At 47.0% G+C, this 27,953-nt stretch overlaps 1 protein-coding gene across 1 annotated transcript in view; it reads left to right on the plus strand.

Annotated features, from left to right (window-relative positions):
* The window catches only part of RPS6KA1 (ribosomal protein S6 kinase A1), a 97,917-nt gene extending 70,608 nt beyond the window's left edge, over positions 1 to 27,309 (plus strand). Inside the window, 19 exon segments of the mRNA XM_083511915.1 lie at positions 1,250 to 1,331; positions 1,544 to 1,624; positions 2,251 to 2,330; positions 6,938 to 7,044; positions 7,949 to 7,986; positions 8,148 to 8,290; positions 10,219 to 10,289; positions 11,126 to 11,214; positions 12,204 to 12,268; positions 13,101 to 13,203; positions 14,033 to 14,160; positions 14,785 to 14,910; positions 15,388 to 15,477; positions 16,147 to 16,305; positions 16,593 to 16,754; positions 18,036 to 18,112; positions 22,765 to 22,882; positions 24,713 to 24,850; positions 26,204 to 27,309. Of these exon segments, the coding sequence (XP_083368041.1) occupies positions 1,250 to 1,331; positions 1,544 to 1,624; positions 2,251 to 2,330; positions 6,938 to 7,044; positions 7,949 to 7,986; positions 8,148 to 8,290; positions 10,219 to 10,289; positions 11,126 to 11,214; positions 12,204 to 12,268; positions 13,101 to 13,203; positions 14,033 to 14,160; positions 14,785 to 14,910; positions 15,388 to 15,477; positions 16,147 to 16,305; positions 16,593 to 16,754; positions 18,036 to 18,112; positions 22,765 to 22,882; positions 24,713 to 24,850; positions 26,204 to 26,326 (1,980 nt within the window). The 3' untranslated portion in view covers positions 26,327 to 27,309.
* The last annotated feature ends 644 nt before the right edge of the window (positions 27,310 to 27,953 follow it).

Below are 27,953 nucleotides of genomic sequence, written 5' to 3' on the forward strand. Positions count from 1 at the left end.
ATCTAAATACACTGCAGACGTCTGATCTCCCTGGAGACCTAGAGATGTGACGATAGATGGCTCTGCCGCCTTTCTTTTAGCAAATGTTTTGTGCCTCTGGGGAAGTGGTAATTCTGTATTGATTTGTTTTGGATGTTTGTATGTGATGCCAATAAAAGGTTTGATGATGATGATAGTAACCTTCTCTGAGCTAGTGCCTTCCAGATGTAGAACTCCAGCTCCCATTATCCCTTGTCATTGGCCATGCTAGCTGGAGCTGATTGGAGTTGTAGTCCAACACACCTAAAGAGCACCAGGTTGGGAATGGCTGCCAGTGGTGGCAGAAATACTCAACATTTCACACCTCTTCTTTTAAAGTAAAGTAGTAATACCTCTGATCAGGTACACAGCACCTTGCCACTCAGCTGCTACACACACAAACGTAGAAGCAGTGCTTCCTTTCAGGACAGGCAGCTGGGTTCCCAGTCAGGCCTGAGGCCATTTTGTTCTTATAAATGGAGTACTTAACCTTCCATTGCAGCATTCATATAACACAGTCCAAAAGTGTGGAGCAAACACAGAGATGGCATTGCTTCAGGCTGCTCATCCACACCAACATTCAGTGGCAAGCTGACACATTCTGCACTGGCTGCAGCTTCCATAAAGCACCCAGACTCTGTTGATCAGCTGATTGTCAGGGCTTGCACATAGCTCCATGCGCAAGTGCCAAAGCCCTAACTATCACCTGCATTGCTCTGTGTGCAGAGTTTGCGAGCGCCAACAATCAGCTGTTGTTCAGCGTGGGTAAAAACAGGTCATCTGACATCACTGATGTCAAGTGACTGACAGGTTGGGGGCTCTGCCCCACCTGTCAAATGTGTCTCATAGGCGATGGAGGAGGTAAGGACCCAGCCCAGTTCGCCACTCCTGTGCAAAGGCCTTTGAATCTGAGGAAAGGCTTGTCATGCTCAACTTATCCTATCTCTAGGCATAGACAGGTAGAGACAATTTGAGGTTTTGCGGAAAGGGTGCAGCATGGCAAAATGCCGAGGACAGACCTGTTGGGTTCTGTTTTTGTTTGTTTGTTTGTTTTTAAGATGAGAGCAGCCCCATCCAGTGTTGGAATTGGCAGTTGGCTTGAAAACACTAGGGAACAGTTACAAGTTGCCTTCTCCCCACCTCCGAACTTCAAGGTGCTCCTTTCACTGAATTTTTACTGAGTGTGACACTCTCTCTCTATTTCTTTCTGTCCTGGCCTTTCTCTGTGCAGGTTTTCCTCGTAAGAAAAATCACCCCACCGGACAATGGCCACCTTTACGCCATGAAGGTCCTAAAGAAAGCCACCCTGAAAGGTAACAAGCCCCACTTCGTGCTAGGAACCTGAATGAACCAGGACGTTGTGGTGCAGGGGATACATTTCAGGCACACGTCATCCTTGGCCATCATTATCCTCGTGCTCACTTGCAGTCAACTAGCTTTGGGTTGAGACTCAGTCTTCAGAGTTGATGCTGGGTGCTTTTTCCCCAGTTGTGATATGTCTGAATTGAGCTTTCTGTGTTGACAGTGCGTGATCGTGTAAGAACAAAAATGGAAAGAGACATTTTAGTAGAAGTCAACCACCCATTCATCGTGAAACTCCACTACGGTGAGTGCAAAACTTCACCTTTCTTCTGGCATTCTCTGTCTCTTTCCATCTCCCTCCCTCCCCACCCCTTGAAATTCTTCCACTTTCTGGACCAAATCTCTGTTATCCCCACCTATTATACAATTTGTTAGTTGGCGCTGATTCTATCTAATTCCCCTTAACTTGGGACCAGAAGCCCACTTCAATCCCCTGTTTGAAACCTGGTTAAATGGTTCATGTGGGGCACTTTGTTTCTGGGGGAGGGCCAGAGGAACAGCTGCCTTCCCCAACCTAGTGCCCTCTAGATGTTTTGGACTACAACTCCCATCAGCCCCAGTCAACATGGAACTGTCCTTGTGCGTGCCTAAGGCTCCTTTAACCACTTGAGACATTGCTCAGGCTCATAGCTGTCAACCTTCCCTTTTTTTGCGGGAAATTCCCTTATTCCAGCGCCGTTTCCCGCTGCTTCCCGCTGCTATCCCAGATTGTTAGATATCCCATAGACTGTCCCCGGGATAGGTGAGACTGCTGATCCCTTATTTTCAAATCTGAAAGTTGACAGCTATGCTCAGGCTTGGCTGGCTAGGTTCTCCTCCAACCGCTGGCAAGCTCTGGGGATGCTGATTGTTCTGTATCTCACATCTTAGCTTTCCAAACGGAAGGGAAGCTGTACCTCATCCTCGACTTCCTCAGAGGAGGAGACCTCTTCATGCGCCTTTCCAAAGAGGTGAGTACATGCATGCACCATGTGGCTCATGGGCAGTTTGGCTGTCTCTGATTAGATGTTGGGGAATTTAAAAAACTGTGCAATGCAGGTATTGTACAGCGGTGTGGGGATGTGTGGCTTACCTTCTAGGTTAGAGTGTTGGACTGGGACTGAGGAGGTCCTAGCTCTAAGTCCTGCTGAGCCATGAAGCGCAGTGGGTGGCCAGTAACTGTCTCTCAGCCTAACCTACCTCAGAGAGTACTTGTGAGACTAAACTAGGGGTAACCATGAAAGCGACTTTGAGCTCCTTGGAGTAATGCATGCATATATAATGGAGATGGGCTGCTTTTTGAAGTAATGAGCAAACATCAGCCCTCTTTAGAACGGCATATACATTCTGCCACATGTTGCAGGGAAGTAAGCTGGCATCTGCAGGAGGGGAGACAGTACATGTGCAAAAATACCCATCTCCGCAGATGCTCGCACTGTACTTGTGGACAACAAGGGAGGGGGCAATGGCAGCGGTGGGGTGTCTCAGTATGCCGCCCTTTCCCTGCCCCCACGTAGAGGAGCATTAATGCCAGAATAGGGCTTTCAATAGGGTAGTGTGCAAGTGGTTATGAGTCTCTCTACTGCTGTCATTGATGTATGTTGCCCATCTATGCAGTGCGGATAATGCTGATCCCAGTAAATCTGCCAGATTTTCTCTTGGAACTGTAAAATGCTGAAGAAATATAATTGAGCCCATGTACAGTGGTACCTCAGGGACGCGGGTGGTGCTGTGGGTAAAACCTCAGCGCCTAGGACTTGCCGATCGTATGGTCGGCGGTTCGAATCCCCGCGGTGGGGTGCGCTCCCGTCGTTCGGTCCCAGCGCCTGCCAACCTAGCAGTTCGAAAGCACCCCCGGGTGCAAGTAGATAAATAGGGACCACTTACCAGCGGGAAGGTAAACGGTGTTCCGTGTGCTGCGCTGGCTCACCAGATGCAGCTTGTCACGCTGGCAACATGACCCAGAAGTGTCTGCGGACAGCGCTGGCTCCTGGCCTATAGAGTGAGATGAGCGCACAACCCTAGAGTCTGGCAAGACTGGCCCGTACGGGAAGGGGTACCTTTACCTTTACCTTACAGTGGTACCTCGGGTTAAGTACTTAATTCGTTCTGGAGGTCCGTTCTTAACCTGAAACTGTTCTTAACCTGAAGCACCACTTTAGCTAATGGGGGCCTCCTGCTGCTGCCGCCCCGCCGGAGCATGATTTCTGTTCTCATCCTGAAGCAAAGTTCTTAACCCAAGGTACTATTAATGGGTTAGCAGAGTCTGTAACCTGAAGCGTATGTAACCCAAGGTACCACTGTATATCCCACAGCTTGAGAACCTCATCACACAAGCATGCAGACTCTCTTATGCAGCAACCCTCATTTTGCCTTTCATCTCTGAAGGAAAAACAACCTGCAAGTTTCTAACCCTCAAGATGGCAAAAGATGAAAAATACATTTTGCTGCCTCAAGGCAGCAATCAGAGATCCAGAATTGCTTACAGACTGCATTGAGTCAAACTTTTCAGATAGCCTGCTACTTTATTTCTATCTCTAAAAATAGTTTTGCCGTAAGCAAATGCTTGCCATGCCTAGCCAGTCCAGCCAGTCCTATGAAAACATGTGGGCAGTGCTGGTGAAATCTCCCCAAGGCCTTGCAGGGGATGTTGCAGACTCTAAAACAGTGTTTTTCAACCACTGTTCCGCGGCACACTAGTGTGCCGCGAGATGTTGCCTGGTGTGCCGCGAGATGTTGCCTGGAGGGAGGCGGGCGAGTCGGGCGGCGAGAGGCGGGGCGGCGGCGGCGAGGAGAGGCCGCCCAGCGCGGGGCTCTCGCCGTCTGCCTGCCTGGCTGCCTGCGAGCTCGGCGGGCAGCGCCTCCGTCCGCAGCGCCCGCCTCGCGGCTCTCATTCCCTGCCCCTGCCAAAGCTCACCCAGCCAAGCCGCGCTCTCCTTCCTGCCTCGCTTTGCTGCCTCCTCCCCCCCACCCCCAAAGCTTGGAGGTTCCCTGGCGCCGGCCCGCAGGTTTGACCCCCTTCTCACACCTGTTCGCGCTCCTTGCACGGAATGGGGCGGATGGGGAGGAACGGGGCTCGCCGCTGCCTCTGCTCGCCCTCCCCCCCTCCGCCGGCGGTCCCGCGATTCTTGGCTTTTTGGCGGTTGGCACAGAAGGAAGGCAAGGGGGAGGGGAAAAATTGAAACTTACACTTTCGTGCGTCCCTCCCGGCGTGACACTGCGCGCTGACGTCGCGGGGCTGTAATGGTGGTGTGCCTCGAGATTTTTTTCATGAAACAAGTGTGCCTTTGCCCAAAAAAGGTTGGGAAACACTGCTCTAAAATGTTAGAGGGTCAGGTGTGGGGCTTAAGTGTTGTAAGCCACGTCAATGCCTTACGTTTAAAGCAGTCTTATACCTCTCTGACAGTCATTACTTCTATGAATCCTGGGAACTGTAGCTTGTTATTGGTGCTGTGAGGGGTCTCATAACAACTCTCAGCACCCTCAACAAATTACAGTTCCCAAGATTCTTTGGAGGAAGGAAGCAATGACAAAGAAGATTCCACCTAAACATTAGGAAGAACTTCCTGACAGTAAGAGCTGTTCGACAGTGGAATTTGCTGCCAAGGAGTGTGGTGGAGTCTCGTTCTTTGGAGGTCTTTAAGCAGAGGCTTGACAACCATATGTCAGGAGTGCTCTGATGGTGTTTCCTGCTTGGCAGGGGGTTGGACTCAATGGCCCTTGTGGTCTCTTCCAACTCTATGATTCTATGATTCTACAGTTTAAAGTGGCATAGAGGTGCTTTAAATGTAGGGGGGTGGGCAGGCAGAGATGCAGTGGACTGGCCGCATGATCCATGTGGGAGACTTGATCACATAGGAGATCCCTGCAGAAAGCAGGCCTGAAGTCATTACTCATCAGCTGATAGGCAGTGATTTCATGGCTGCTGATCAGCAGTGATCAATTTAGATTCCAAACTCACAAACTGGAGAGACTATAGAGGGAAGAGTAAGGAGAAGGTACAGCAATTCTGTTTCCAGACGACTTAGGCTGCCTCAAAATATGCAGACTGTCACGTTTTTAAGACCTGTAGGAGGAAGATTGTGAGACTGTGTGTCAGCATTGGGAGGCAATGCAGTAGGGGGAAGGAGAGAGCAGTGGATTTGACAATATTGTTCCAGCTTAATTTGTTCCCTGGTTTCCAACTGTCTTCAGAGCTTATACGACAGTGGGTCCATTTGCCATTTCCTCTGCACTAAAGGGGGGAGGGGCTTGGAATTCCAAAAGCCAGTTTCTGGGAGAGGAAGGTGCTGTAAGTTTTGGCATTTGAAGAAGCAGGTTTTTGGAAGAAGACAAGAAGCGTCGCCCCCCCACCCCTTTTTTCTTCTTTGTCAAGCAGAGCAAAAAAGGATTGCAAAACAGTAACACATTATCTCCTGTTACACCATAGCTGCTTGAGCAAAGCGATTGGTTACCTTGGAGTAGGAGGGGGAATGGCTGGCAGGAAGTGTGGGGAAGAAGAGGCCCCGATGGGGTAACAGGAAACTGCTCTGAGAACAAGGAAGCATGTGACACCAGGAGGACAACAACTAGATGATCTTCAAACAAAGATTCCAAATCTGTTCCCCCCCTCCCCACCCACTGCTGCTTAGCAACTTCTAAATGTGCTTTTAAAATTGATGCATTTACTAGAATTGCTTGTAGAATTGAAGCAATGAAGTATATTTTTAATACGGTGGGAAAGGAATGGGGAAGGATCTTTGACAGAGCAGTATGTGCTCATCACATTCACACTAAGAGTGACTCCTGGGGCTTAAGAAAAAGCTGTGCAGGAATGGAACCCAGATTCTGCTGCAAGAATAAATTATATCTGTCTATCCAGATTCAGAAATGCTGCTTCAAAGAGCTTAATAGCCTCATCCCTCCAAAAAAATAAGTTGGGATAGTTTAGCACAATTACTTCTTTGAAACCTGGCCTGCCCTCTCTTGAGATTTACCGACATCTGTGCATTTTTTTTAGCCATTTCTCTACATGAGTAGTGAGGTCTAGAAACTTGCAATTCTTTTTCTTTTTTAAAAAGAAAAAGAATATTATTATTGATATTTATTAGTCACTTTTTTAAGAAAAAGGAAACTCAAAGCTTTATTGAACATTAAGAACAAGGATAAACAACCTAAAACACACAAGTAATATATGTAAGAAACTGATCTAACACAACCCCACTATTTTTACCTGGCATCTACAGTTAGTGATGGTGCCAGACATGCCTCCCTGGGGGAAAGCATTTCATACATGGGGAGCCACCACTAAGAAGGCCCGTTCTCATGTCACCCCTCCACCCATCCCTCAGGTGGCACAAGGCAAAGGGCCTCAGATGAAGACTGCAGAGTCGAGGTTGCTTCATGTGGAGAGTGGTGGCCCTTGAGGTATTGGGGTCATGAGCCTCGTAAGGCTTTATAAGTTACAGAATTTGACATGGAATATCAATAGTACTTGCTTGCCTAACAGTTTTAACAGACACATGAGGCATACTCAGACCTTTGCTGCTGTGTTAGTTCTGCATTTCCTGACCTCAGCTGACTTCTCCGTTCCTCCCAGGTAATGTTCACAGAGGAAGACGTGAAATTCTACCTTGCAGAGCTGGCACTTGGCCTCGGCCACTTGCACCGTTTGGGAATCGTATACCGGGACCTTAAACCAGAGAAGTATGCCCCTACCCCTTCCTGGCTCTCAGGGAGGCCCTGATCCAGGCCGGTGTTTACATGCACTTCCCCTTTTCCTGAATGTGCAGCTTGGCAGGCACTTCACCAGAAACCCTGCAACTCTGACCTGACTCGCCACCAACTCTGGTCCAGGGGGTGATGGGTGGAATCTGAGAGCTATTCAGAAACTCTAGCGACTGGTGTGGAGACACCTGGAATCCTGCTTTTCCTCTTCAAATGAGACCCCAAATTCTTGGTTTGGGCAGAGATGAAGCCCACCACACCAGGCGTCAGGGGCTGCCAACTGTTCCTAAGCAGACCATCATTCTGCCAAGGGCACTTTGAGGGTGGGGGTGGGGAGGACAGGATGAAATGTCATGTACTACGTCATTTTTGGCCTTCCCCTTTGTCACAACTTGCCCTAGTGCTCTGTCTTCTGTGGAGCCAAGAAGGCAGCTGGGACTAATTCCAGGGCAAGAGAGCCAAGCTTGTTTCTAGCTTGGCTTGTGAACATAAAATGGTGCTGAGTTGTGGAAGAACTTAAGAGCATTAACCAGCCAGCACCTAGCTAATGGGTCATGTGGGAGATGGAATGCAGTTGAATTCTGTTTTGCAAACTGTTTTGCAATGAGGCTTGTATCCAGTGTTGCACTAAGTAACCATCCTGCCAGTGCAAGTATTACCCCCCCTTCCCCCTGCATCCCCCCTAAATCTGCTCTGGATTGCCCTCCCCAACCCTCCAGAGCAGATTTGGGGAGAGCCCAGGAGAGGTGGGGGGAGCCCCACTGCACAAGCAGAAATCCTTGCACTGACAGGATGGTTACGTTGGCTTGTAGCTAATGTAGTATTTTGTGTTCTGCTGATTTTATTCTGTTTGTTTCTTCACCTTTTGTTCTTTTCCTCGCAGTATCCTCCTGGATGACGAAGGCCATATCAAACTCACAGGTACAGCCTGCCCTAAAAAGTTGATTGATTCCTGAATGTGATGATAAACTGCTTTTCTCTGTCTTGTCAAGCAAGCAGCTCATTTATTTTACTCTTTGCTCTCTCTATCTCTCTGTCCCCCAAACCCCCCTACTGCCCCCAACTTCTTACCCCTTTTGCAGACTTTGGTCTGAGCAAGGAAGCCATTGACCATGAGAAGAAAGCTTACTCTTTCTGTGGGACAGTGGAGTACATGGCACCAGAAGTGGTGAATCGCCAAGGCCACACCCAGAGCGCTGACTGGTGGTCGTATGGGATTTTAATGGTACAGTGTTTCCTTCCTTCCTTCCTTCCTTCCTTCCTTCCTTCCTTCCTTCCTTCCGCACAGAAGCTGTCATGGCAGCTAACACTACCTTCCCGAACCTGGTGCCTTTGAGATGTTTTGGACTGCAACTCCCACTGAGACCCAGCCAGTACGGCCAGTGGCCAAGGATGATGGGAGTTGTAGTCCCAACAACATCGGAAGGGACGCAAGCTAGGAAAGACGGCTCCTAAGTGCTTAGTGAACAAGGCACAGCGGGCCTCTGAAGGTTCTTTTGACATCTGCTTGCTTGCTAAGTTGAAGAAGGCCGCATACCACTTGGAAAGAGTTCTCGTGACAGGCATTGCAAGGATGCAGTGGTAACAGGAAAGTGTTGCTTATTTACTGCTGTCGCTACCACTTTATAATGCCCATTGGGACTGGTACAGCAGGAATGTTACAGGCATGTGAAGTTAAATAGACCAGTCCCTCCCTAGTCTTTATTGAAACCTTCGGCAACCTACAGATGTTTTAGGACTATGACCCCTATCAGTCTCAGCCAGCACATAGCTTTGGTCTGAAACATCTGGAGGGCCCCACTTGAGGGAGGTTGCTGTATAGAATGACCCTGGCCTATGTATTAATTTTATGCTGCAGTTTTGCCACTGTTCGGGGGTTGTGTTTTGATAATATTATTTTATATTTTATATTAGCTACCTTGAAAGAGCTTTGCTCTTTAAAGCAGCCTTATAAACACATATATAAATAAATAGTCAGGAGAGGAATGCTCCACATCCAGATTGCCAGCCTTCTTGATGAGAACCTCAGATCCACTAGCCAGATGTATTGGGCCCATGAAAAGGCGTTGTGGATGCCCCCAAGAAGATAGCCTTAGCATCGACCTTGTTGTCCAGTAGGACAATCGTCCTAAGGACCCTCAATACCACACCCAAGACCTCTTCCGTCAGCTCAGGAATGGAGGCTGTAGGGAAGCATTTTGAAACTCAGTGTTTGGCTGTGTGGAAGCTGCTAGTGAGGGTGGGAGTTAGCTGAAGAAGTGCTGCCATCTTGTGGCAATTAAATGTAAAAACTGGCCTTGCTAAGGTTTTTGTTTGTTGTTGTTTTTTTAAAGGGGTGAAAACAGCACAGGGGGCCTTGTGGAACAGGTTTCTTTGGCCTAAGCCAGCGGTTCTCAACCTGTGGGTCCCCAGATGTTGATGGACTACAACTCCCATCATCCCTGAGCTCTGGCCTTGCTAGCTAGGGGTGATGGGAGTTGTAGTTCAACAACATCTGGGGACCCACAGGTTGAGAAAGGCTGGTCTAAGCTGTCATGGAGGTCACTTTATCAAATGCATCCTTTGTTCATCTTCAGTTGGCAGAGGGAAAGAGCAGCCGTGGGTGGTGCTGCTGCCATTGTCCAGGAAGGTGAGAGGTGGCTGCCACCACTTACACCTCTTTCTGGCCAGCCAGCACCAATAGAATCAGCCTCTTTATTGAACACTGAATCCCTCTCCTCAAGGAGGAATTATTTTTTGAACTGAGCATACTGCTTGCAACAACACTGAGGTTGGTTGCGCTGAGAGATGGCGACATGCCCAGGGTCACCCAGGGACATAGCTGGTAATGTTTCCCTTTTTTTAAGGGAAATTCCCTCATTCCAAATAGGATTCCTCACAAGAAAAGGAAAAATTTGACAGCTATGCCCAGGGAGGCCCATGACTGAGCAAAGATTTAAACCTACCCCAACACTGGTCCTACTCGGACCCTCCAGTCCAGGGGTAGCCAACATGGGACCTTTTAGCTGTTGCTAGGCTACAACTTCCACCAGCTCCAGCCAGCATGGCCCATGAAAAAGGATGGTGGGATATGTAACATTAAGCACCACTGAAGGTTGTCCCCAGGGGCCCCTGGTTCATGAGTGTGATGCTTTTGCTTGCTCTCCTTTGCAGTTTGAGATGCTGACAGGGGCCCTGCCATTCCAGGGGAAGGACCGGAAGGAGACAATGACTCTCATTCTCAAGTAAGACCACACAGCTGCAGAAGGTTTGCTTTGTGCCAAAGACCCAGCCAGCAACTCGCTTACGAGGAAGGCCTTCCTTGGCCCAGTACCACCAAATGATTCACTGCCTAGTGTCACAGAGGCTGTTCCTTGGTCTTCCCTGGAGGGGATCATGGGGTGGGCCAAAGGGAGTGCAGGGGCTGGTTTGGACCCAGGGTCTGCTGGTTGCCGATCTCTGCTGTATGCGCTTGGAAGCCATGCCATTGGAACACGCCTTTTTCTAGCCCAAGGGCTGCATTTCTTCATGGCCAACCTTTCAGGGTCTGCATGCCAGTGGTAGACAGGGTCGGAGGCATAAGCAGGCAGAATCTCAGGTATGACTTTTAGCTTTCGTACAACAGGCTAAATTCCAACCATGAAAAGTCTGCAGTTTCTACAGCTCTTTATAGACCTCTCTCCATTCAGGCAGGGAAGAGGTGATGTCACAGTTGAACGGCACATTCCAGGCAAGGGGAAAACACTGGATTTGGGGCAGGGCCATGGTGGGGTGTGTGGCTTCTGAAGAGACTTGAGAGCCAAATATAGAGATGTGGGGGGCCGCATTTAGTCCACGGACTGGAGGCTTCCCACCCTTGCATTGGAAGCATAGTTCTGTGTCCCCTCTGCCATTTCAAGAGCCCAGGTTTGTGATGTGGAAATGACAGAGCACACTGTATCCTTTGGCTCTGTGCTGCGAGAGGAAAGACAGCAGAGGGCGGTGGCGTGTTGGGGAGATGGAGATGCTACAGTCTGTTTGCTGCCTTCTCTTTCTCTCTGTGACTCATGGTTGGTTGCACAATTCTTTGCCTTTTGTTTAGAGCAAAGCTGGGCATGCCCCAGTTTCTGAGCTCTGAAGCGCAGAGTCTCCTGCGAGCCCTTTTCAAGAGGAACCCAGCCAATAGGTTAGGTAAGATGTCCTGACTTGCTTTATATCCAGCCACATCCCTGATACAAAAAAGTCTGCCACAGATCAGTAGTCAGATGCACATTGAGTTTTTTCAGCGACATGGCACAATGCTGCTGTGACTCACTGACACAAAAAGTTTAAATCCTCCTGTGAAATTAAAACTTTATTAGGGTTCAGAGGGGTTTGTTTGTTTGTTTTGCAGATTTACAAGCAGCTTGGCAGCAAGAAGCTATAGAAGCAGTGTACAATAATGAAATGAAACGCAAATGATATGGACTCTAAAAACAATGAAACCATTTCTTCAGTCGTACAGTTAAAGTTCCATAAAATGAGTGGGGCACACACCAGGGAATGCCTTCTTAAACAAAAATGTATTCAGTATCTACCTAAACAGCAAGACACTAGGCCAATTCCAGAGGGCTGGAACCACAACACTAAAAGCCTGGTTTCTAGTACAAAGTGCACCTCTGGAGCATGCAGCACTCCCAGCAGTGCTCCATCTGTGGAGCACAGTTGCCAGGCAGGGATATACGGGGGGGGGGGGGGAGAGAAATAGCACCTTAGCTACCCTGGCATCATCAGTATGATGGAAATCAAAGGGGTGTGTGTGTGTGTGAAATCCTCAAAGGATGCTTCCCCCATTCCTATTTCATGCTTTAGCTCAAAACGGAGAGCTACAGTGCAGGGGTGGCTCACCTGTGACCCTCCAGATAGATAGTGCTGGACTACCAACTCCATTGTCATTGACTATTCTGGCAGGAGCTGGGCTTCAACAACATCTGGACAGCCACAGGTTATTCCTTCCTGCTGTGATAACGTTAGCAATACAGTCAGGAGACCCCTATTGAATCAGATCAAATGCCCATGTAGTCAAGCCACCAAGATACTCTGTTTCCTTTTTTTATTTAGAAATTTATAGGCGACTCTTTGCCAAAAAGTCACAGGACAGTTTGCAGCATAATAAACAAAATGGTGTCTTTCTGTTTCAGGTTCTGGTTCAGATGGTGTTGAGGAAATAAAGCGCCACCCTTTCTATTCCACTATTGACTGGAATGTGAGTACCAGTCTTTTCCTCTCAGTTTTTCTCTTCAGTCCTGCAAGTTCTTTAAAATTCACATCTGTAACTGGTAAACAGTACAGCTATGGCTTTTGATTTGCTGTGATAGGTGCTAGTTTGGACATACTGGCTGTTCCGGAGAAGGGAACCAGAATTCTGGATCCTGAAAGCAACTTCTGTGGCTCCCCAAAATTATGCAGATAGCTGGAGAGCAGCTGTGGGTGGTGGTCTCCTTTCAGTTTTAAAAGCCAACCAATTGCTATCCCAACTCTGCTCTATGCAGTTCTCTGTAAACAAAATGGCAGCCAACTTCAGTCCATGTTGTCTCGTAATGCCATTTCCCCCCAACTATGCCCATGTGACATCAGCTGATGGGCAGGGTTCAGTCCTGCTGGGTACTGCTTTGCCAGCACATACCATGCAGGGAACACACTGGCAAAGACCCATCCCCACAGGCCAACTTTGACAGGTCAGTCATTTGCTGTCGTCATGATGTCAGGTAATTGACAAATGGGCAGGACGACCTCCCTGTCACAGTTGACCCGGCAGTTGGGTGGGATAAAGATTAGGGCCACAAAGCCAAAAAGGTTCCCCACCCCTGCTTCACATAAAGATAATGTTTTTGCATGAAGGAGCATTTCATCATGTGATCCCACCTTTCCAAAGTGATGTGCTCCAGGGTCAGGTTAGCACCTGGGGGAGCACAAGGCCTCTAATCAGAATTTTGCTTTGCTCCTCTTCCTTTTGGCTTTTTTGTTGCATCTGTGTCTCAGTTTTTGGAATGACTTATTTGGTGAAATGGATTCAGCTGCCCCTTTTCACTCTGCAGAAACTCTTTCGCCGAGAAATCAAGCCACCTTTCAAACCTGCCGTTGGCCAACCAGATGATACCTTTTATTTTGACAAAGAGTTTACCTCACGAACGCCAAAAGGTTCGTATTTTGGACTTTGGCACAGTAAGAGAGGTGTCTCATGATGCTGCATTAAGCCTAAACTGGGAAATACAGTGCCCTCCAAATGTTGCTGAACTACAACTCCCATCTTCTCTGTCCACTGGCCATGCTGGCTGGGGCTGTTGGGAGTTGTAGTCCAGCAACATCTGGAGGGCCACACATTCCCCATCCTTGGCCTTTTAAACCCTGATATCTGGACATGTTGGGTTATACCCAACTAAATTCTACTCAGTGTAGACCCATCAGAATTACCATTTGATACAACTGCTTGTTAATATAACACAAAAAAGCCCATAATTTGGTTTTAAGATCATGCATTAATGCCCAAGTTCAGTTTGGGATGTTTGCAGCGAATTTTGCATATTTTCTCCCTTGGAAGCTTGGTGGATGGGTTTTGCTTGATGTTTCATGCCATCTACAGAATCAGAAGTTCCCCATTTGCTTTTCCAGTATGAAAATCTTCCTTGTGTGCTAATGAAAGTCTAATAAAATTAGTATCCTAGGATGTACAGAGAGACCTTATCTAAAAGGGAGTATTCTGTCATCTAGCTCTCTCCTCTGCCTCTCCCCAAATGCTACAGCCTAGCAAAAGTGGAACCATGTGAAAAGCCCTTCTCATTTGTTTCTGTTCCAATATGGCGGGCGGAATCAAGGAAAACTTTATTGTCCCCGGATTGCTCTCGCTTGATGGTCCTTACCTTGGGGCCGCCTTGATTGTTCGGAGGGGGCATAAAACAGCCACCTGCCAACAAGCTGCTGTTTCAGTACAACGTGTTTTCTTCTTTCCTCCCTCCCTCCCCTTTTCCAGACTCCCCTGGGATTCCGCCTAGCGCAGGGGCCCATCAGCTCTTCCGAGGGTTCAGCTTTGTGGCCACTGGCTTGAATGAGGATGAGAAGGCCAAATCCCCACCAGTGCCTTTGCATTCTATGGTACAGGTAAGAAGAGGTGGGGAGGGTCGAAGACCAGCATCGTGAGAGCTGGTGGGGTGGGCCTGCAGCGTGTTGAAGTAGAGCTGGGCTTAATTGAAGCTGCCTTCCCAAAATTATAGCCTTGGGTCTCTCCCACCCCCCATTTCCAAAGCAAATAACATTACAAAATGGCATGCATTTCAAAAGATAATCTAGACATTACACAGCCTAGAGGCAGTTTTCGTCAGACGCAAATGATCTCTTCAGAACTGCCTTACACGGAGTCACCATCCATCTAGCTTAGTACTGTCCACACTGACTGGCAGGGGCTCTCCAGGAATCCAGGCAGGCTCTTTTCCCAGCCCTATTGAACCAGGGACTTTCAGAGGAAAGTAGCAGTTTTGGGGAAGGATGTTCATAGGGGAAATCATTCTGGAGAGCAAAGGTTAAACCTCCCCCCCCAAAAAAAACCTCACCTGGAGGCCCAGTCTGGGTCCTCCGCACAACCACAGCCTACAGCCTCTTTTTGAAGTAAAAAAATTAAAGAGACCGAAGCCCTTTGTGTGCCTCTGTCAGCATAGGAAGCTTGGGCCACTGAAGCAGCCTAAATTCTCCCCCTCCTCTTCTCTTTGTACTCAATCTGACTTCCAGCAACTGCATGGTAAGAACCACCAGTTTAGTGACGGCTACGTGGTGAAGGAGGCCATTGGCGTAGGTTCCTACTCGGTGTGCAAGCGCTGCATTCACAAGGCAACGGGAACAGAGTACGCTGTCAAGGTCAGAGCCTCTCTCGTCAACCTGCTCGTGAAAAGCTGTACCTTTTTATAAAAAAAATCTCATGTCATCGTTGAAGAGGATTTTTATTTGCAGATGCTTTTTTTAGCGGAGAGGAGGAACCAAGGCTGGCATCCAGCACTTAAATCCTAAGCCTTGTGGCATCAGACTCCAGAGTCCCAACCTCCTCTTTGCACAGCAAGACCTTGGACCTGAGTTGGTGCAGCCTAGTAGTTAAGTGAACTCAGATTTCAAATCTCAGTACCACCATGGATTTGCCAGGTGGCTTCGGGCATTTGTGCTGCTGCTGCCCTCTCTTTCTCTGTCTTATGTCTTCAGCCTCAGTCTGCAGTATGGGGATAATGCTAGAGGACTGTTGGAACAATTACTGAGCCAATGTGTGCAAAGTGTTTTGAACACTCATGTGATATAAATGCTAAATTGATGTGGCTTTGCAATAAGTGAGGTACCTTCTTGCAGGTGATTGACAAGAGTAAGCAGGATCCCTCAGAGGAGATTGAGATACTCCTACGGTATGGACAGCACCCAAATATCATCACCCTGAAGGATGTGAGTGTAATAATAGAATAGGGTTGATTGGAAGCTCAGGGCCTTGCTTGCTGGTGGGTTGCATGTGTCTCAGGAACTAATATTGTAGTTCTTCCATAAAAACATGTAAATTTGTGTCCCTCCTATCCCTCTGTGCCATCCAGTTTGGATACGCAGCCGACCTTTTGCAAAGCAATAGCCTTGCAAGTTTCATAGTCTCTACATAGCCATGTGCAAGTGAATTCTGATGTCTCACTCCAATATAGCTTTGAATCTCCTTTGTTGCAGCACAGAACTTGCCCTTGCAGTGGCAATGTGTTTGCGGATGCCTGGGAACAAGCATGAAACAGGCACTTTCTCTGAGAGACTAGTCACTGTGCCCTCATGCAGGCTGTCTTTTTTCCAGCTGTGCTTTGCTGGATCAGGTGCAGCAGTTTCTCTAGGTTCATGGACTGGGCATCACAACGCCCAAGCCCACCACAAAGCCAAATTTTGTCCCTGTTACTAAATTTTGTGTGCATTGTGGAGCAAATGTGTGCAGGACACACTTTGCCCTGTGCAGTTTCCTACCCTTTAATGGACTCTATGCGAAGCAGGATAACTTGGTCATAAATTCCACTCTCTATGCTTATAAAAGGTTTCAGGAGTGTAGTTAAATAGTAACTTCTTTAAAACGTGTCCATCTGATAGGTGTATGACGATGGCAAGCATGTTTACCTGGTGACGGACTTAATGAGAGGAGGGGAGCTGCTGGATCGGATCCTCAAGCAGAAGTGCTTCTCTGAAAGGGAGGCCAGCTCTGTCCTGCACACGATCTGCAAGACTGTGGAATATCTTCACTCGCAAGGCGTAAGTTGGAGATACAGAGAAGCCTGCCAATGCTGCAGAGATCTCTCCTTCTCTCATCCAGTTGCAAAGAAGCAAGTGTGTCAACGGGGGAGAAGCAACATAACCAATTAGGGCCTTAAATCGCCTGGTAGATATTAAGGTATTTGTCTGGTGTCAGAAGGATGAAACTTAGAGTGTGTTTGAACAGAAAAACCAAGGTATAAGTGAATACATAGCTATTGTTTGTAAATTGGAAGGCAGCCATGACCAGAGGGAATAACCTGTGGTTTCCACTGTTGCCTTCACAGGTGGTCCACAGAGACTTGAAACCTAGCAACATCCTCTATGTAGATGAATCTGGCAACCCAGAGTCTATTCGCATTTGTGACTTTGGCTTCGCCAAGCAGCTGAGGGCAGACAATGGGCTTCTCATGACCCCTTGCTATACTGCCAATTTTGTGGCTCCAGAGGTGAGTAGTTCATGAGCCTCGCTGCATCTATTGCTGCCATAGTCTTCAAAATACATTCATTCTACTGTTCTCAAGCATTTCAGCATATAGGTGCAAACAAGCAGATTTCCACTGTGCCTAGCTGGAATGTGTCCTTGTACTGATGGTGCCTCTTGCTAGCTATTGTACAAATATGACATTTACATTGATTGACGTGGACACTTCCATTTTGACCTGCTAGGTGTCTCTTCCCTGCTTGGCCTAACTGTTGCTAAACAGGTTCACACACGGCTTGATTGCTCAACACAGACCAGAATTGCCTTTCCAGTAAACATCCAGTTTCACCAAATCATCTTAGGCCTAGAACAAACTAAATGATATCAAGATGTCTGTGCTGCAGATTATAATATGACAGAATTATATTCAGTAGATTAATAGACCCCTGGTGGTTGTATGCTCTGCTTGGCAGATGCATCAGGCAGGCAGTCAAATTTATCTGCTAAAAACATTGGCCATCACAAAAAATGCAAACAGTACTGAGGTACAATTTAGCACCAGTTGTCTCCAGCACACTGGACCCCATGTTGTTCAGTGAAATTTTGTCTAATCCATTGGGCTGTTAAAGCAAACACAGAAAGCTAATATGCAGAGTATTAATCTCCACCCATCAGCAAATAATCGATTATCTCTCTACTATTCCAGAAAAAAACCTTCTTGTTCTTTATACAGCAGTTATTGTGGCTAATTGTTGGCTTTGCCATAGCTTTTTTTAAACTTTTGGCAGGCAAAATTGGGTTTCTCAGATCCACCTATGCCATATGGCAAAAATGTGTTCCGAGACTCAGCTGTGAGACACCATACACACATGTCCCTAAACATCTCGTGAGTTTTGGCTTTTGTGTGTTTGACGCAATGTCTTTTTAGTTCATGATGCTACAGGCCTAAAAACAGATAAAATCCACTCGTGTTCTTCTCTTCACTACTTTCTTTTTAGAGCCAAAGGAACAGGGAAGAGGCTACCAGCTCAAGTTGTCCCCACTTCTTATTGCATTCATTCTCATTCTTATTGGGGAGATAAAGCACTCCTGAGATAAAGCACTCCTGTACCACTTGGCTTTCTCCCAAGAATCCTGGGAACTGTAGCTTGTTAATGACGCTGGAAGTGTGGCTTTGTAAGAACTCTCAGCATCCTTAATAAGCGACAGCTACCAGCATTCTAAGTAGTATAATAGTGCTTTAAATGTGTGGTATGGATGTGACCTGATGTTCTCTCTCATTTTTCTTGGTCCTTATCTCATTTAGGTATTGAAGCGACAAGGTTATGATGAAGCCTGTGATATCTGGAGCTTAGGGATCCTCCTCTACACAATGTTGGCAGGGTAGGTGCCAGCACCCATTGTGCTTGCTTAACAGTAGGTTTTCAGCCCTATTTATTTATTCCAGTTTTATCCCACCCTTCCACCAAGGAGCTGAAGGGGGTGGGGACATACATGGCTGTCCTCTCTCTGCCTTTTACCTTCACAACACCCCTGTGAGGTTGGTTGAGCTAGAAGCGAATGAGTGGCCCATGATCACTCAGTGGACCTAATGGCTGAGCAAGAGATTTGAGTCCTTCCTATTTCTAACCCATCACTCTTAAGCATTACACCATGCTAGCTCCCTGCCAAAATTTAATTGCTTAATTGTATGATATATTTTTACACCACACACATGCACATGCGCGCACATGCACACACATTTCTATATAATATTTGCACTAGTCCATCATCACAATGTTTTCATTGGCTGTTTACCAAGGTTCTAGGGGCAGGGCAGGGTGAGGTTGCCCTGAGAAAACAGCCTGTTGACAGGGGAAGAGAAGCAAGAAGCAAGTGGGGGCAGGTTAATATCAGGGCAGGGAGAAGCAGGTGGGAGACAGCCAGGCACCACGACGGAAGGTGGAGGACCGAGAAGAGTAGGCAGCCCGAGTAAGCAGCCATGCTGGGATCCCATCTGTTTAGAGAAGCTCCCTGGCAGAGCAAGGACAGCATCCCCATGGTGGTGGAGGTCAGGAAGGAGGAGAAGGGGAGGCACAGGAAGGAGGAGGAAAAAGGAGGGAGCCATGTCTGTGGTGGTGAATGACTGTGGGGTGGCGGCAAAATAAGGCCTGGGCAGAGGCTGAGACAGGTGGAACTGGCATGGGGCTCAATGTGGTATTTGGAGGACTGAGGGGGAATATGGGGGGGAGGGAGTGAAGGTGTATGTGAGAAAGAATTGTAGGGCTCTAATGATGGGGGGAAGAAAGCTGAGGAGGAGGAGGAGGAATTGGGGAGAGGGCAGGTGGCAGTGCCTGGGGTTGAAGGGGGCGTTTCAAGCTGTGGGAGCATTTGGAGGAATAAGGGGGAATATGGCAAGGAGGGAAGAAGATAGGTCCAGGAGGAGGGTTGATAGCCAATATAGGGCTGCTGGAAGGGGGCAGGGTGGGTTTAAAGGGGGGTTCTTGAAGGAGACTGGGAGAGGCAAATATTAGTCTGTGTTCGTATGTGAGGGAAAGTGGGGAGAGAGATCAATGTGATAACAGAGATGGCTGGTGAAAGTGGCGGTGGGGAGCAAGGATTACACCGGGTTCCTTGGAAGGGCTGGGGGAAACAACAGGAGGAGGCATGGGAATGGGGCTGAAGGTGAAAAATGGAGGTAAAGCACCTTCATAATAGTGCTGAGTAAGTGAAAAAGGGGGTTTGCAGTTGCATTGGGTGGAAGGAGGAAGGTTGAAAGGGTTACCCTGGGGAAAGTGGCAGGGGAGTCAGTGGCTAAGCATTAAAGGTTTATGTAAAAACAGTATTTCCAAAGCAAGAAGCATATACTCTTCATTTTTACATGAATACACACGTGTGTAGCTGACATCATCTTAATAAGAGTCGTTCTGTCCTCTATAAGAAGATAAAATGCCTGTTTTAGGGTGGTGCTTGCCGTCTGCAGTTTTTATGAGCATTTGTATGAATTTTTTAAAAAGATGCTACTTAGTTTTAATCAGATGCACATTTTCAGATGATTAAAGAGTTTATAATCAAATCGATCCATTAAACATTGCAGCCCCAGGTTTCTTATTGGTTCTAGATGGGTGCCTATTAACTGTCCTGGATCTCCAGCAAATAGCATGGACTACTACACTGAGCACATGCCAGTCGTCAGAGTAGGACCAGCCTACAGAGTAAGACATTAGGTGGAGAGAGGCAGCTGCCTTGTGGAACAGAGGCTGGGTATGGGATGTGGAGTGTAGACAGTAGTGGCACACACACACCATTCATCCTGGTCCACCTGGCAGCCTGCTGCCTTCAAACGTGGATATTTGGGTTGCTATCTTTGTCACCTGTGTTGCAGTTAGAATCAGTCACCAGTCTGGTCAGCTTTTGGGCATGGAACTGGGGTGTGGGGACTCCATCTTTTTTTCACTTCCAGCAACAAACTGCCTTTTTGCAGAGTGAGGTGTCCCCTCCCCCCATCAGGTGTCATGAAATGGCAGCAAACTGTTTAGTTATTTAATTTATTGTTGCATTTTTACCACCCAGGAGGGAGAGGAGCATGTGAGATTTTCTGCTTCAGGTGCCATACAACTTGATCAGAGTTGGGTACCTTGACTGGGGTGGGGGAAGAGAATGTCATTTGCTGTTCCACCTGAGGCAGTGAAATGTCATTGACTGGCCCTAACCTTACAACCAGATGCATGTCAACGACTGTATCCTGCCTCCCTTCAGAGGGACTTGGTGACGTAGATGTTTAGCCCTAGTGAGGCTGCTACATCAGGTGCCTTCCGATGATAGCCAAGCGGTCCCCAGGATTGCTGTGGAATAATATTCTCTTGTAATGGAAGGTGTGCCACACCCTTAGCTTGGGTGTCCCAGAACTGGTCTTAACCACTAGGTGTCAGCGTTTTCCTTGAATCCACAAAGTGTCCTTCTCTTCTGGTGTTTCTCAGGAGCCCCAGTGGTTGAAGGAAGAATGTAGGGCCTGATGGGAATCCCAATGATTTTGGGAAGAGGCAAAGAGCATGGGGCTGGGGGCAGCGATATACTACATGGGGTGGGGGTGAGGAATCCCAAATCGTGTAGACCCTTTTACCCAGGGTTCACTGGAGGAAATGAGATAATGGCTCAGTAGCTGCAACTGGATGCAGCTATGGAGATTGGGCAGTGCTCAGTGGAGATCCCCAGTGTGCCATCCTTTTAATGAGGCAATATGAAGCAATCTGTTTCTATGGCAAGATGCATGGGGGTGGCAGATCTAACCCCCTACCCCACAACAGATCACCTGCCTCCAGCAGCAGAGAAACACCATCAGCAGCAGCTTCTCATGAGCTTCCATGAGTGCCCCACCACCAGTGCAGTAAGGGGTTGCTTAGTAACATAATAAATAGGTTGAACTGCATAGGATCAAAAAAAATGAGAGGCACAAATACAAGATGGGTGACACCTGGCTTGAGAGCAGTACATGTGAAAAGGATCTAGGAGTCTTGGTTGACCACAAACTTGACATGAGCCAACAGTGTGACGCGGTAGCTAAAAAAGCCAATGCAATTCTGGGCTGCATCAATAGGAGTATAGCATCTAGATCAAGGGAAGTAATAGTGCCACTGTATTCTGCTCTGGTCAGACCTCACCTGGAGTACTGTGTCCAGTTCTGGGCACCACAATTCAAGAAGGACACTGACAAACTGGAACGTGTCCAGAGGAGGGCAACCAAAATGGTCAAAGGCCTGGAAACGATGCCTTATGAGGAACGGCTTAGGGAGCTGGGCATGTTTAGCCTGGAGAAGAGGAGGTTAAGGGGTGATATGATAGCCATGTTCAAATATATAAAAGGATGTCACATAGAGGAGGGAGAAAGGTTGTTTTCTGCTGCTCCAGAGAAGCGGACACGGAGCAATGGATCCAAACTACAAGAAAGAAGATTCCACCTAAACATTAGGAAGAACTTCCTGACAGTAAGAGCTGTTCGACAGTGGAATTTGCTGCCAAGGAGTGTGGTGGAGTCTCCTACTTTGGAGGTCTTTAAGCAGAGGCTTGACAACCATATGTCAGGAGTGCTCTGATGGTGTTTCCTGCTTGGCAGGGGGTTGGACTCGATGGCCCTTGTGGTCTCTTCCAACTCTATGATTCTATGATTCTATGATCATAGGAAAGTGCCTTATACCAGGTGGGAGTATTGGCCAAACTAGCTCGGTATTGACTGGCCGTGTAGGTCTTCAGGGTTTCTGGCAAAGAATCAGAAACTGAACTGGGACCTTCTGCATTCCAAGCATGTACACTTCCACTCAGCCTTGGCTTCATTTCTCCCATCACCTGGCATAGAACTGGGCCTACCTGGAACTGTTTTTGAGGCACCCCCATTAAAAGATTATTCTTTGTTTCCAGCTGGTGGGTACCTCTTAAAACAGTTTTATATGGTGCAACCCATTCTTTTTCAATACATCTAAGCAGGGATTCTAAACTTTAGAAAAACTGCTGTGAGTATAGTGTTGTTGTTGTTACTACTACTACTACAAATTGTACATTTAAAAACTGATGTGAACATATTATTAATGATTGTAGAGCAATAATGAACCTGAAGGTTGGTCTGGCCAACCCTTTGCCCTGCGGCAAAATCTTCTACACCCAGCCAATCATTGACAGACTAGAGCATATAATTCAGCTTATAATAAGGCACTCTTGAGTTATTGCATGGTCATAATTATAATGATTTATGACATCTTCTAGTGTGGAGACTGTGTCTGTCTATCTGTCTCTCCTGATAATCCCAGCTTTCATGGAGGTATTTTTTTACCCCCTTTCTTTGCAAAAAAGCAACTTGTGCAGAAGAGCTTTATATCCGCTGAAGTCTCTGCTAGGAGTTTAGCACCTCTTCTTTGTCCCTAGCTAGTTCCACCCCACCCCCACCCCCATCTCCAACCTTACCTCCTTCCTCCCACTGTTCCAGGCTTACCACCCCTCCTTCCCATCTGCTACCATAGTATTGCAGTTTTTAAAATAAAAATACTATTTTTCCTCTCTTGCAGGTACACCCCATTTGCAAATGGGCCTGGCGACACCCCTGAGGAGATCCTCATGCGAATAGGTGGGGGAAAGTTCTCCCTCAAAGGGGGGAATTGGGACACAGTTTCGGACGCAGCCAAGGTAAGACTGAGTGCCAGTGTTCAAAGTGGAGTTTGGGTGTTGCCATCCTTCTTCTGGCTTGGGGCAGGGGCTTGCTATATCCCTGGACTCCAAAGGAAGGAATTCCTGACCTGCAGAGAAGTGACCCCTGCACCTTGCTCTTGTCATTAGCATGATATCTGGAGAGCTAATGGTCCCTTTCAGTTCTCTGCAGAATTTTTGTGTGGAGCAACACTTGGATTCCTGAGAACATCTCCTTGCTCACTTTTGTTTTCTAGTTTCAAACTCTGTGGTTAGGAAGGTTTCCAGGCAATGTTTGCAAGGCTGTGGTGCCTGTTCCCTGAATGCTGTCTGTGGCTTTTGCTTCTCTTGCCCCCATCTTATAACACATCCTGACCTTGTTCCTACATCTTCTGCTCCATCTTTTTCTCCCTGCCCTTCAGAATAAAACATGTGGATCTTAAATGGGCAGAGATGTGTGTGAGATGTTGATACTGAGTGCTTTTACATAAAATGGGCAGGTCTGCCAAAAATGGCAGTGGATGTTCAATCCTGGTTGCAGAGTTTCTTGACCTCATTGCCCAGACCTTAGGATGTGGTATTCCATGCTAGTCTTACTTGGAGCAGACCCACTGAAGTTGATAGACATGGCTAACTTATGTTCATTCATTTCAATGAGTCTTGAGTAGAACTTAGTTGACTATCCCTCAATTATTATAATTTGGCTTGGAGCATGAATAACCCCACCAACATCCATGGTAATGGCAAGAATTTTCTACATGTTCAGTGTGTCATATAAGAGAAATTTAGACTTCTGGTATTTCCCCAAATATTGGGCCTGGTGACTGCCATGTTTCATTGTGGGGCGGCAGACATTTTTTCCTTCATGATGCCCCAGAATAATTGAACATCCAGGGCGTTGAAGGGTGAAGTGAGATGGTGCCTGGAATCTAGTCAGCACTAGATTCTAAAGGTATGAAAAAGGGTGACATTATTTGGCTTTTAAAATTATTTGTTTAATCAACAGGATTTATAAACCACCTAATCACCCAAAACTGCTTAATGTTTATTAAGAAAAGCTCACAAAATCAAAGGTTAAAAGCAAGTTCACTTAAAATTTATGAAAATATACGTAAAATCAGCCATTATTTTAAAATACATATAATAAAATAAGATTACATGTCAAGATAGGCTTGCCTAAACAGAGAAGGGGCTTTTTTGTTGCAGGCACTGAAATCAATACAGCAAAGGCAATATCAATGGGGGCAGGAAGTTAAGAAGTCCTAGGGCAGGTGTCATCTGTGTCCACCCTCAAAAATGTTGCTGGGCTGTTAACCAGCTGGGGTCCTGAATCAAAACAACACACACACTTCAGGAAGTTCTGTCTTACCTATTCCTACAATGGACTGGGATCTTGTTATCAGCCTTTTTTGGAATGCAGAAATTTCCCCTATGGATTGATAGTAATCTATGCAGACCTCTTGCCACCAGTGGGTACTTGGAATGGTATAGGAGTGTAGATTAAATAAAAGAGCTATTACATTAAGAAGGATAGGAGGAAAGAGAAAGAGTGGGGGGGGTGTCCGTAAGTACTTTTAAAAGTCGTTAGATGCACAAGAAACAAAGTTTACTCTCTGTAGAAGACAGAGGTCTACACCTGGCTATCAAGGGTACGCTTTCTTCTATAAGACAACCAAAGTCAGATTCTGGGAACAGGCGTCAAATAAATACAGCCAGGATCTTGAGAAATAGCAGTGCAGGCCTAATCAGCCAGTCAAAAATCTGTGAATTTATAGGTCCCCCAGGTGAAAAATGCATACAGCAGCTATATTCTCTGAATGCTTGTTGCAGGACCTGGTATCGAAGATGCTCCACGTTGATCCTCATCAGCGCCTGACAGCCAAGCAAGTCCTCCAGCACTTGTGGATAACCCAGAAGGACAAGTTGCCCCAGAGCCAGTTAAATCACCAGGATGTACAGCTTGTAAAGGTACAAATCTGGATGGGAGGTGGTGGGAGAGGGAGAGGGATTTGTGCGCTTCCTGCATTGTCACCTTACATATAACACGTTGGTCATATTGATATTTATTTATTCATTTAAAATATTGGAAGGGTGTTTATCTGCTCTTTAGCTGAAAATGTTCCCACAGCTGCTTATATAATATCAATAAAAACAAAGCAGTCCCTACAATCTAAAAGACATGTCACAAAAGGAACGAAGGTGAGGAGGGAAAAGGAAACCATGCAAACTCAGGCACCAATTCCTGTAGGTACATATTAGTTCTTAATGACCAGCTGGAATGGAAACAGGAAAAGGATGAGCCAAATGGAGCTGCTCTCTCAGCTTCCGTCTTTGTCTGCTGCAGGCTGTTGGAATGGCGGCTGCTAGATGTCAGCTGAGGAATAGAGGTAACCAGTAGAGCCAAAAAGCTGCTAGACATGAAAAAGCCTTGAAAATATGCTACATTAAAAGCAGCATCATAAATAGGAATGGCAACAGGCACTAATATTTCTATTGAGCAGCTCTCAATTCTCTCCAAATCCTCAGGAAATAAAAAGAAGAAGTCAGTCCACATTGTTACGGTAACTGTGAGCAGGTCTTGCTCCTAGTAGATACACTAAGGGATGGGACTCCCTGGCAGATTTCAAAATTTGGGGAAGAAGGAATGCAAAATCACATGGGAGGCGATGTTCCCTGAGACATTCCTGACCCAGACCATTTAAGTGAAGGTTAGCCAATGTGATGCCCTTCACATGATGTTGAACCACAACTCCCATCAGCCCCAGGCAACATAGCCAGTGGCCAAAACTGATGCAAGTTGTAGGTCCCAATGAGATTGGGAGAACCACAGGTCCACTGTCCCTGCTTTATAAGTCAAATCCCAGCACCTAGAACTGGGTGTGGAAACACACTGGGGTACAGTACAAGGGGAACACATTGTAATTGGCATAGCCAGTCTCTCCTGGCAGAAGCAGCCAGCCAGGCAGAGCAAGGAGTCGTGCATATGGGTGGCAGGTTGCACCACTCCAAGGAGCTCGTTCATAAGAACAGGCACTGTGGACTACTCTCTCAGAAGCAACAACAGCTACCCCTTTGCAGGAGGCTGTTTCACACATTGCATGGGCTTGCTTCAAATGTATGTTCAACATGGAGACTGCAGCTAATTCCAGCTGCCAAGGAAGCCTACCTGGTACAGTGCATGTGTCTGCAAGCATATTGGGCGCATTCATACTTTACCGAAGTAGCACTGGCTTGGCTTTGTTTCAGGCTCCTGGTGAGGCATTGGGAAGGGTTCCTCTGTGTGTGTCACTTAAGCAAACATCTGTGGCTCTTCTCTCCTAGGGCGCTATGGCTGCCACGTACTCCGCACTGAATAACTCAAAGCCAGGACCCCAGCTGAAACCCATCGAGTTTTCCTTCTTGGCTCAGAGGCGAGTCAAGAAGCTCCCGTCTACCACACTGTGACATGGGAATGTTGGGCTCTCTCTCTCTCTCACACACACACACACACACACACACACACACACATACACACACGCATAGCCAGTGCTGCTTCCTTACTCTGCACAAGCTGCTCTGGAAAGGAGCCGGAAAATATCACCCCAGCTAGAAGTCCACTTTGAAACACTTCCTCAAATGCACATCAGGGCCAAGTGCCTTCAGGAAGACTAGCTCTTGCTATCCCTGTGGATTTCTTTTTTTGTTGTTGTTTTAAGTGTACAGAGAGACTATTTGTAAAGGGATCTATATAGCTGAATGACAGAATTTGAACTTGCAGCAGTCCGTGGCGTGATGCTAGTGACACAGGCAATCTCTTCCACTCACAGAAAAAGGCACCTTGGCCAAGTTGATGCCCCTGCAACGCAAACCTGGTACAGATGGAACAGCATTCGCTCCTCCCCTCTCGCCAAGGTCACTCTAATGGGGTGGCTTGTTTGTTCTTAGGATCCCCTCTGTTTGTGCAGACTCTCTCTTTTACATAATCTATGAGTTATTGTGTGCATGAGCTTCTTGAACTTCATGCTTCCTATCCTCCAGGCCACATGGCTGCTATCAAAGAAGATTTCAAACTTTCCTCTCTTCTTCTGTCCCCCCCCCCTCCCCATTTGGACACCACAATGTCATGGACACTCTCCCACTTGCAGGGTTCTGGGATTACTCCTTTTTCTATATCCTTGAATCCAGTTGACTCCTAGACCTCTGCCGGATTATATCTAGCTTTTGAACGTGCAATGGGCTTGTAAGAAAACTTTTCCCACTGTGAAAATATCATTTTTTAGGTGGGGGGTTGTCTTTGGTTTTTAAAAATTCTCTATCAAATAGCACAATCCAGAGCCTCATGATGCAAAGTGCAAAATCAGCTTCTTTTTTATTATTTAACTGATTCTGTGGCTGGTAACTCAGGGTTTCTGTCCGAATTTTCAAATAAAGCATACCATGCAGTTGAAGTTTTTTTACTGGTTGACGTCATACTCCCCTGTCCATCCTTGTTGTGCTGTAGGGTTTCTTCTACATTTCACCTAGTGTGAAGACGAACTAGTTTATTCCTTATTGGTAATATTCTTGTAATCCCAATTTATTGTTCCTGTGCATGGTTTGCATACTGTCAATCTCCAGTAATCATAATGTGTTAGAGAACGCCTGAGAGGGTAGTGTGTTCATGTTGATGTTCCTACCTAGAATTTCTTGGAGAATGTTTCAAAGATCTCTTGCAGTTTAGTCTAAACTAAACATGGAGCAGGTTGCCCTGGGTGGCTATTCCATTCACTTTGATTAAAAGGGCTGCACAGAACAGGAGAGCTTGAACCGTCCCATACCTTGCCTCCCTGTGCTTGGTTGTGCTTTTTCCCACCTGGTTCACTTCTCACATCAGTTCCACAATATAGGTGAAGACCCTCTCCCATGTTCCAAATACTCATGCCTCCAAAACCAATAGAAATGTGAACCCCTATCCCCACATCTTTAAGAGGAAGAAGGTTCATATGGGAGGAGATAGTCTTTATTATCCTGGGTGCAAACCTTTTAGAACAGGAATGGGGAACCTCAATCCCAGAGGCCAAAAACTGTCCTCCCTTTCCAGATCTCTGAACTC

This window comes from Podarcis liolepis (assembly GCF_965112155.1).
Source record: "Podarcis liolepis genome assembly, chromosome: 7".
Taxonomy (NCBI): domain Eukaryota; kingdom Metazoa; phylum Chordata; class Lepidosauria; order Squamata; family Lacertidae; genus Podarcis; species Podarcis liolepis.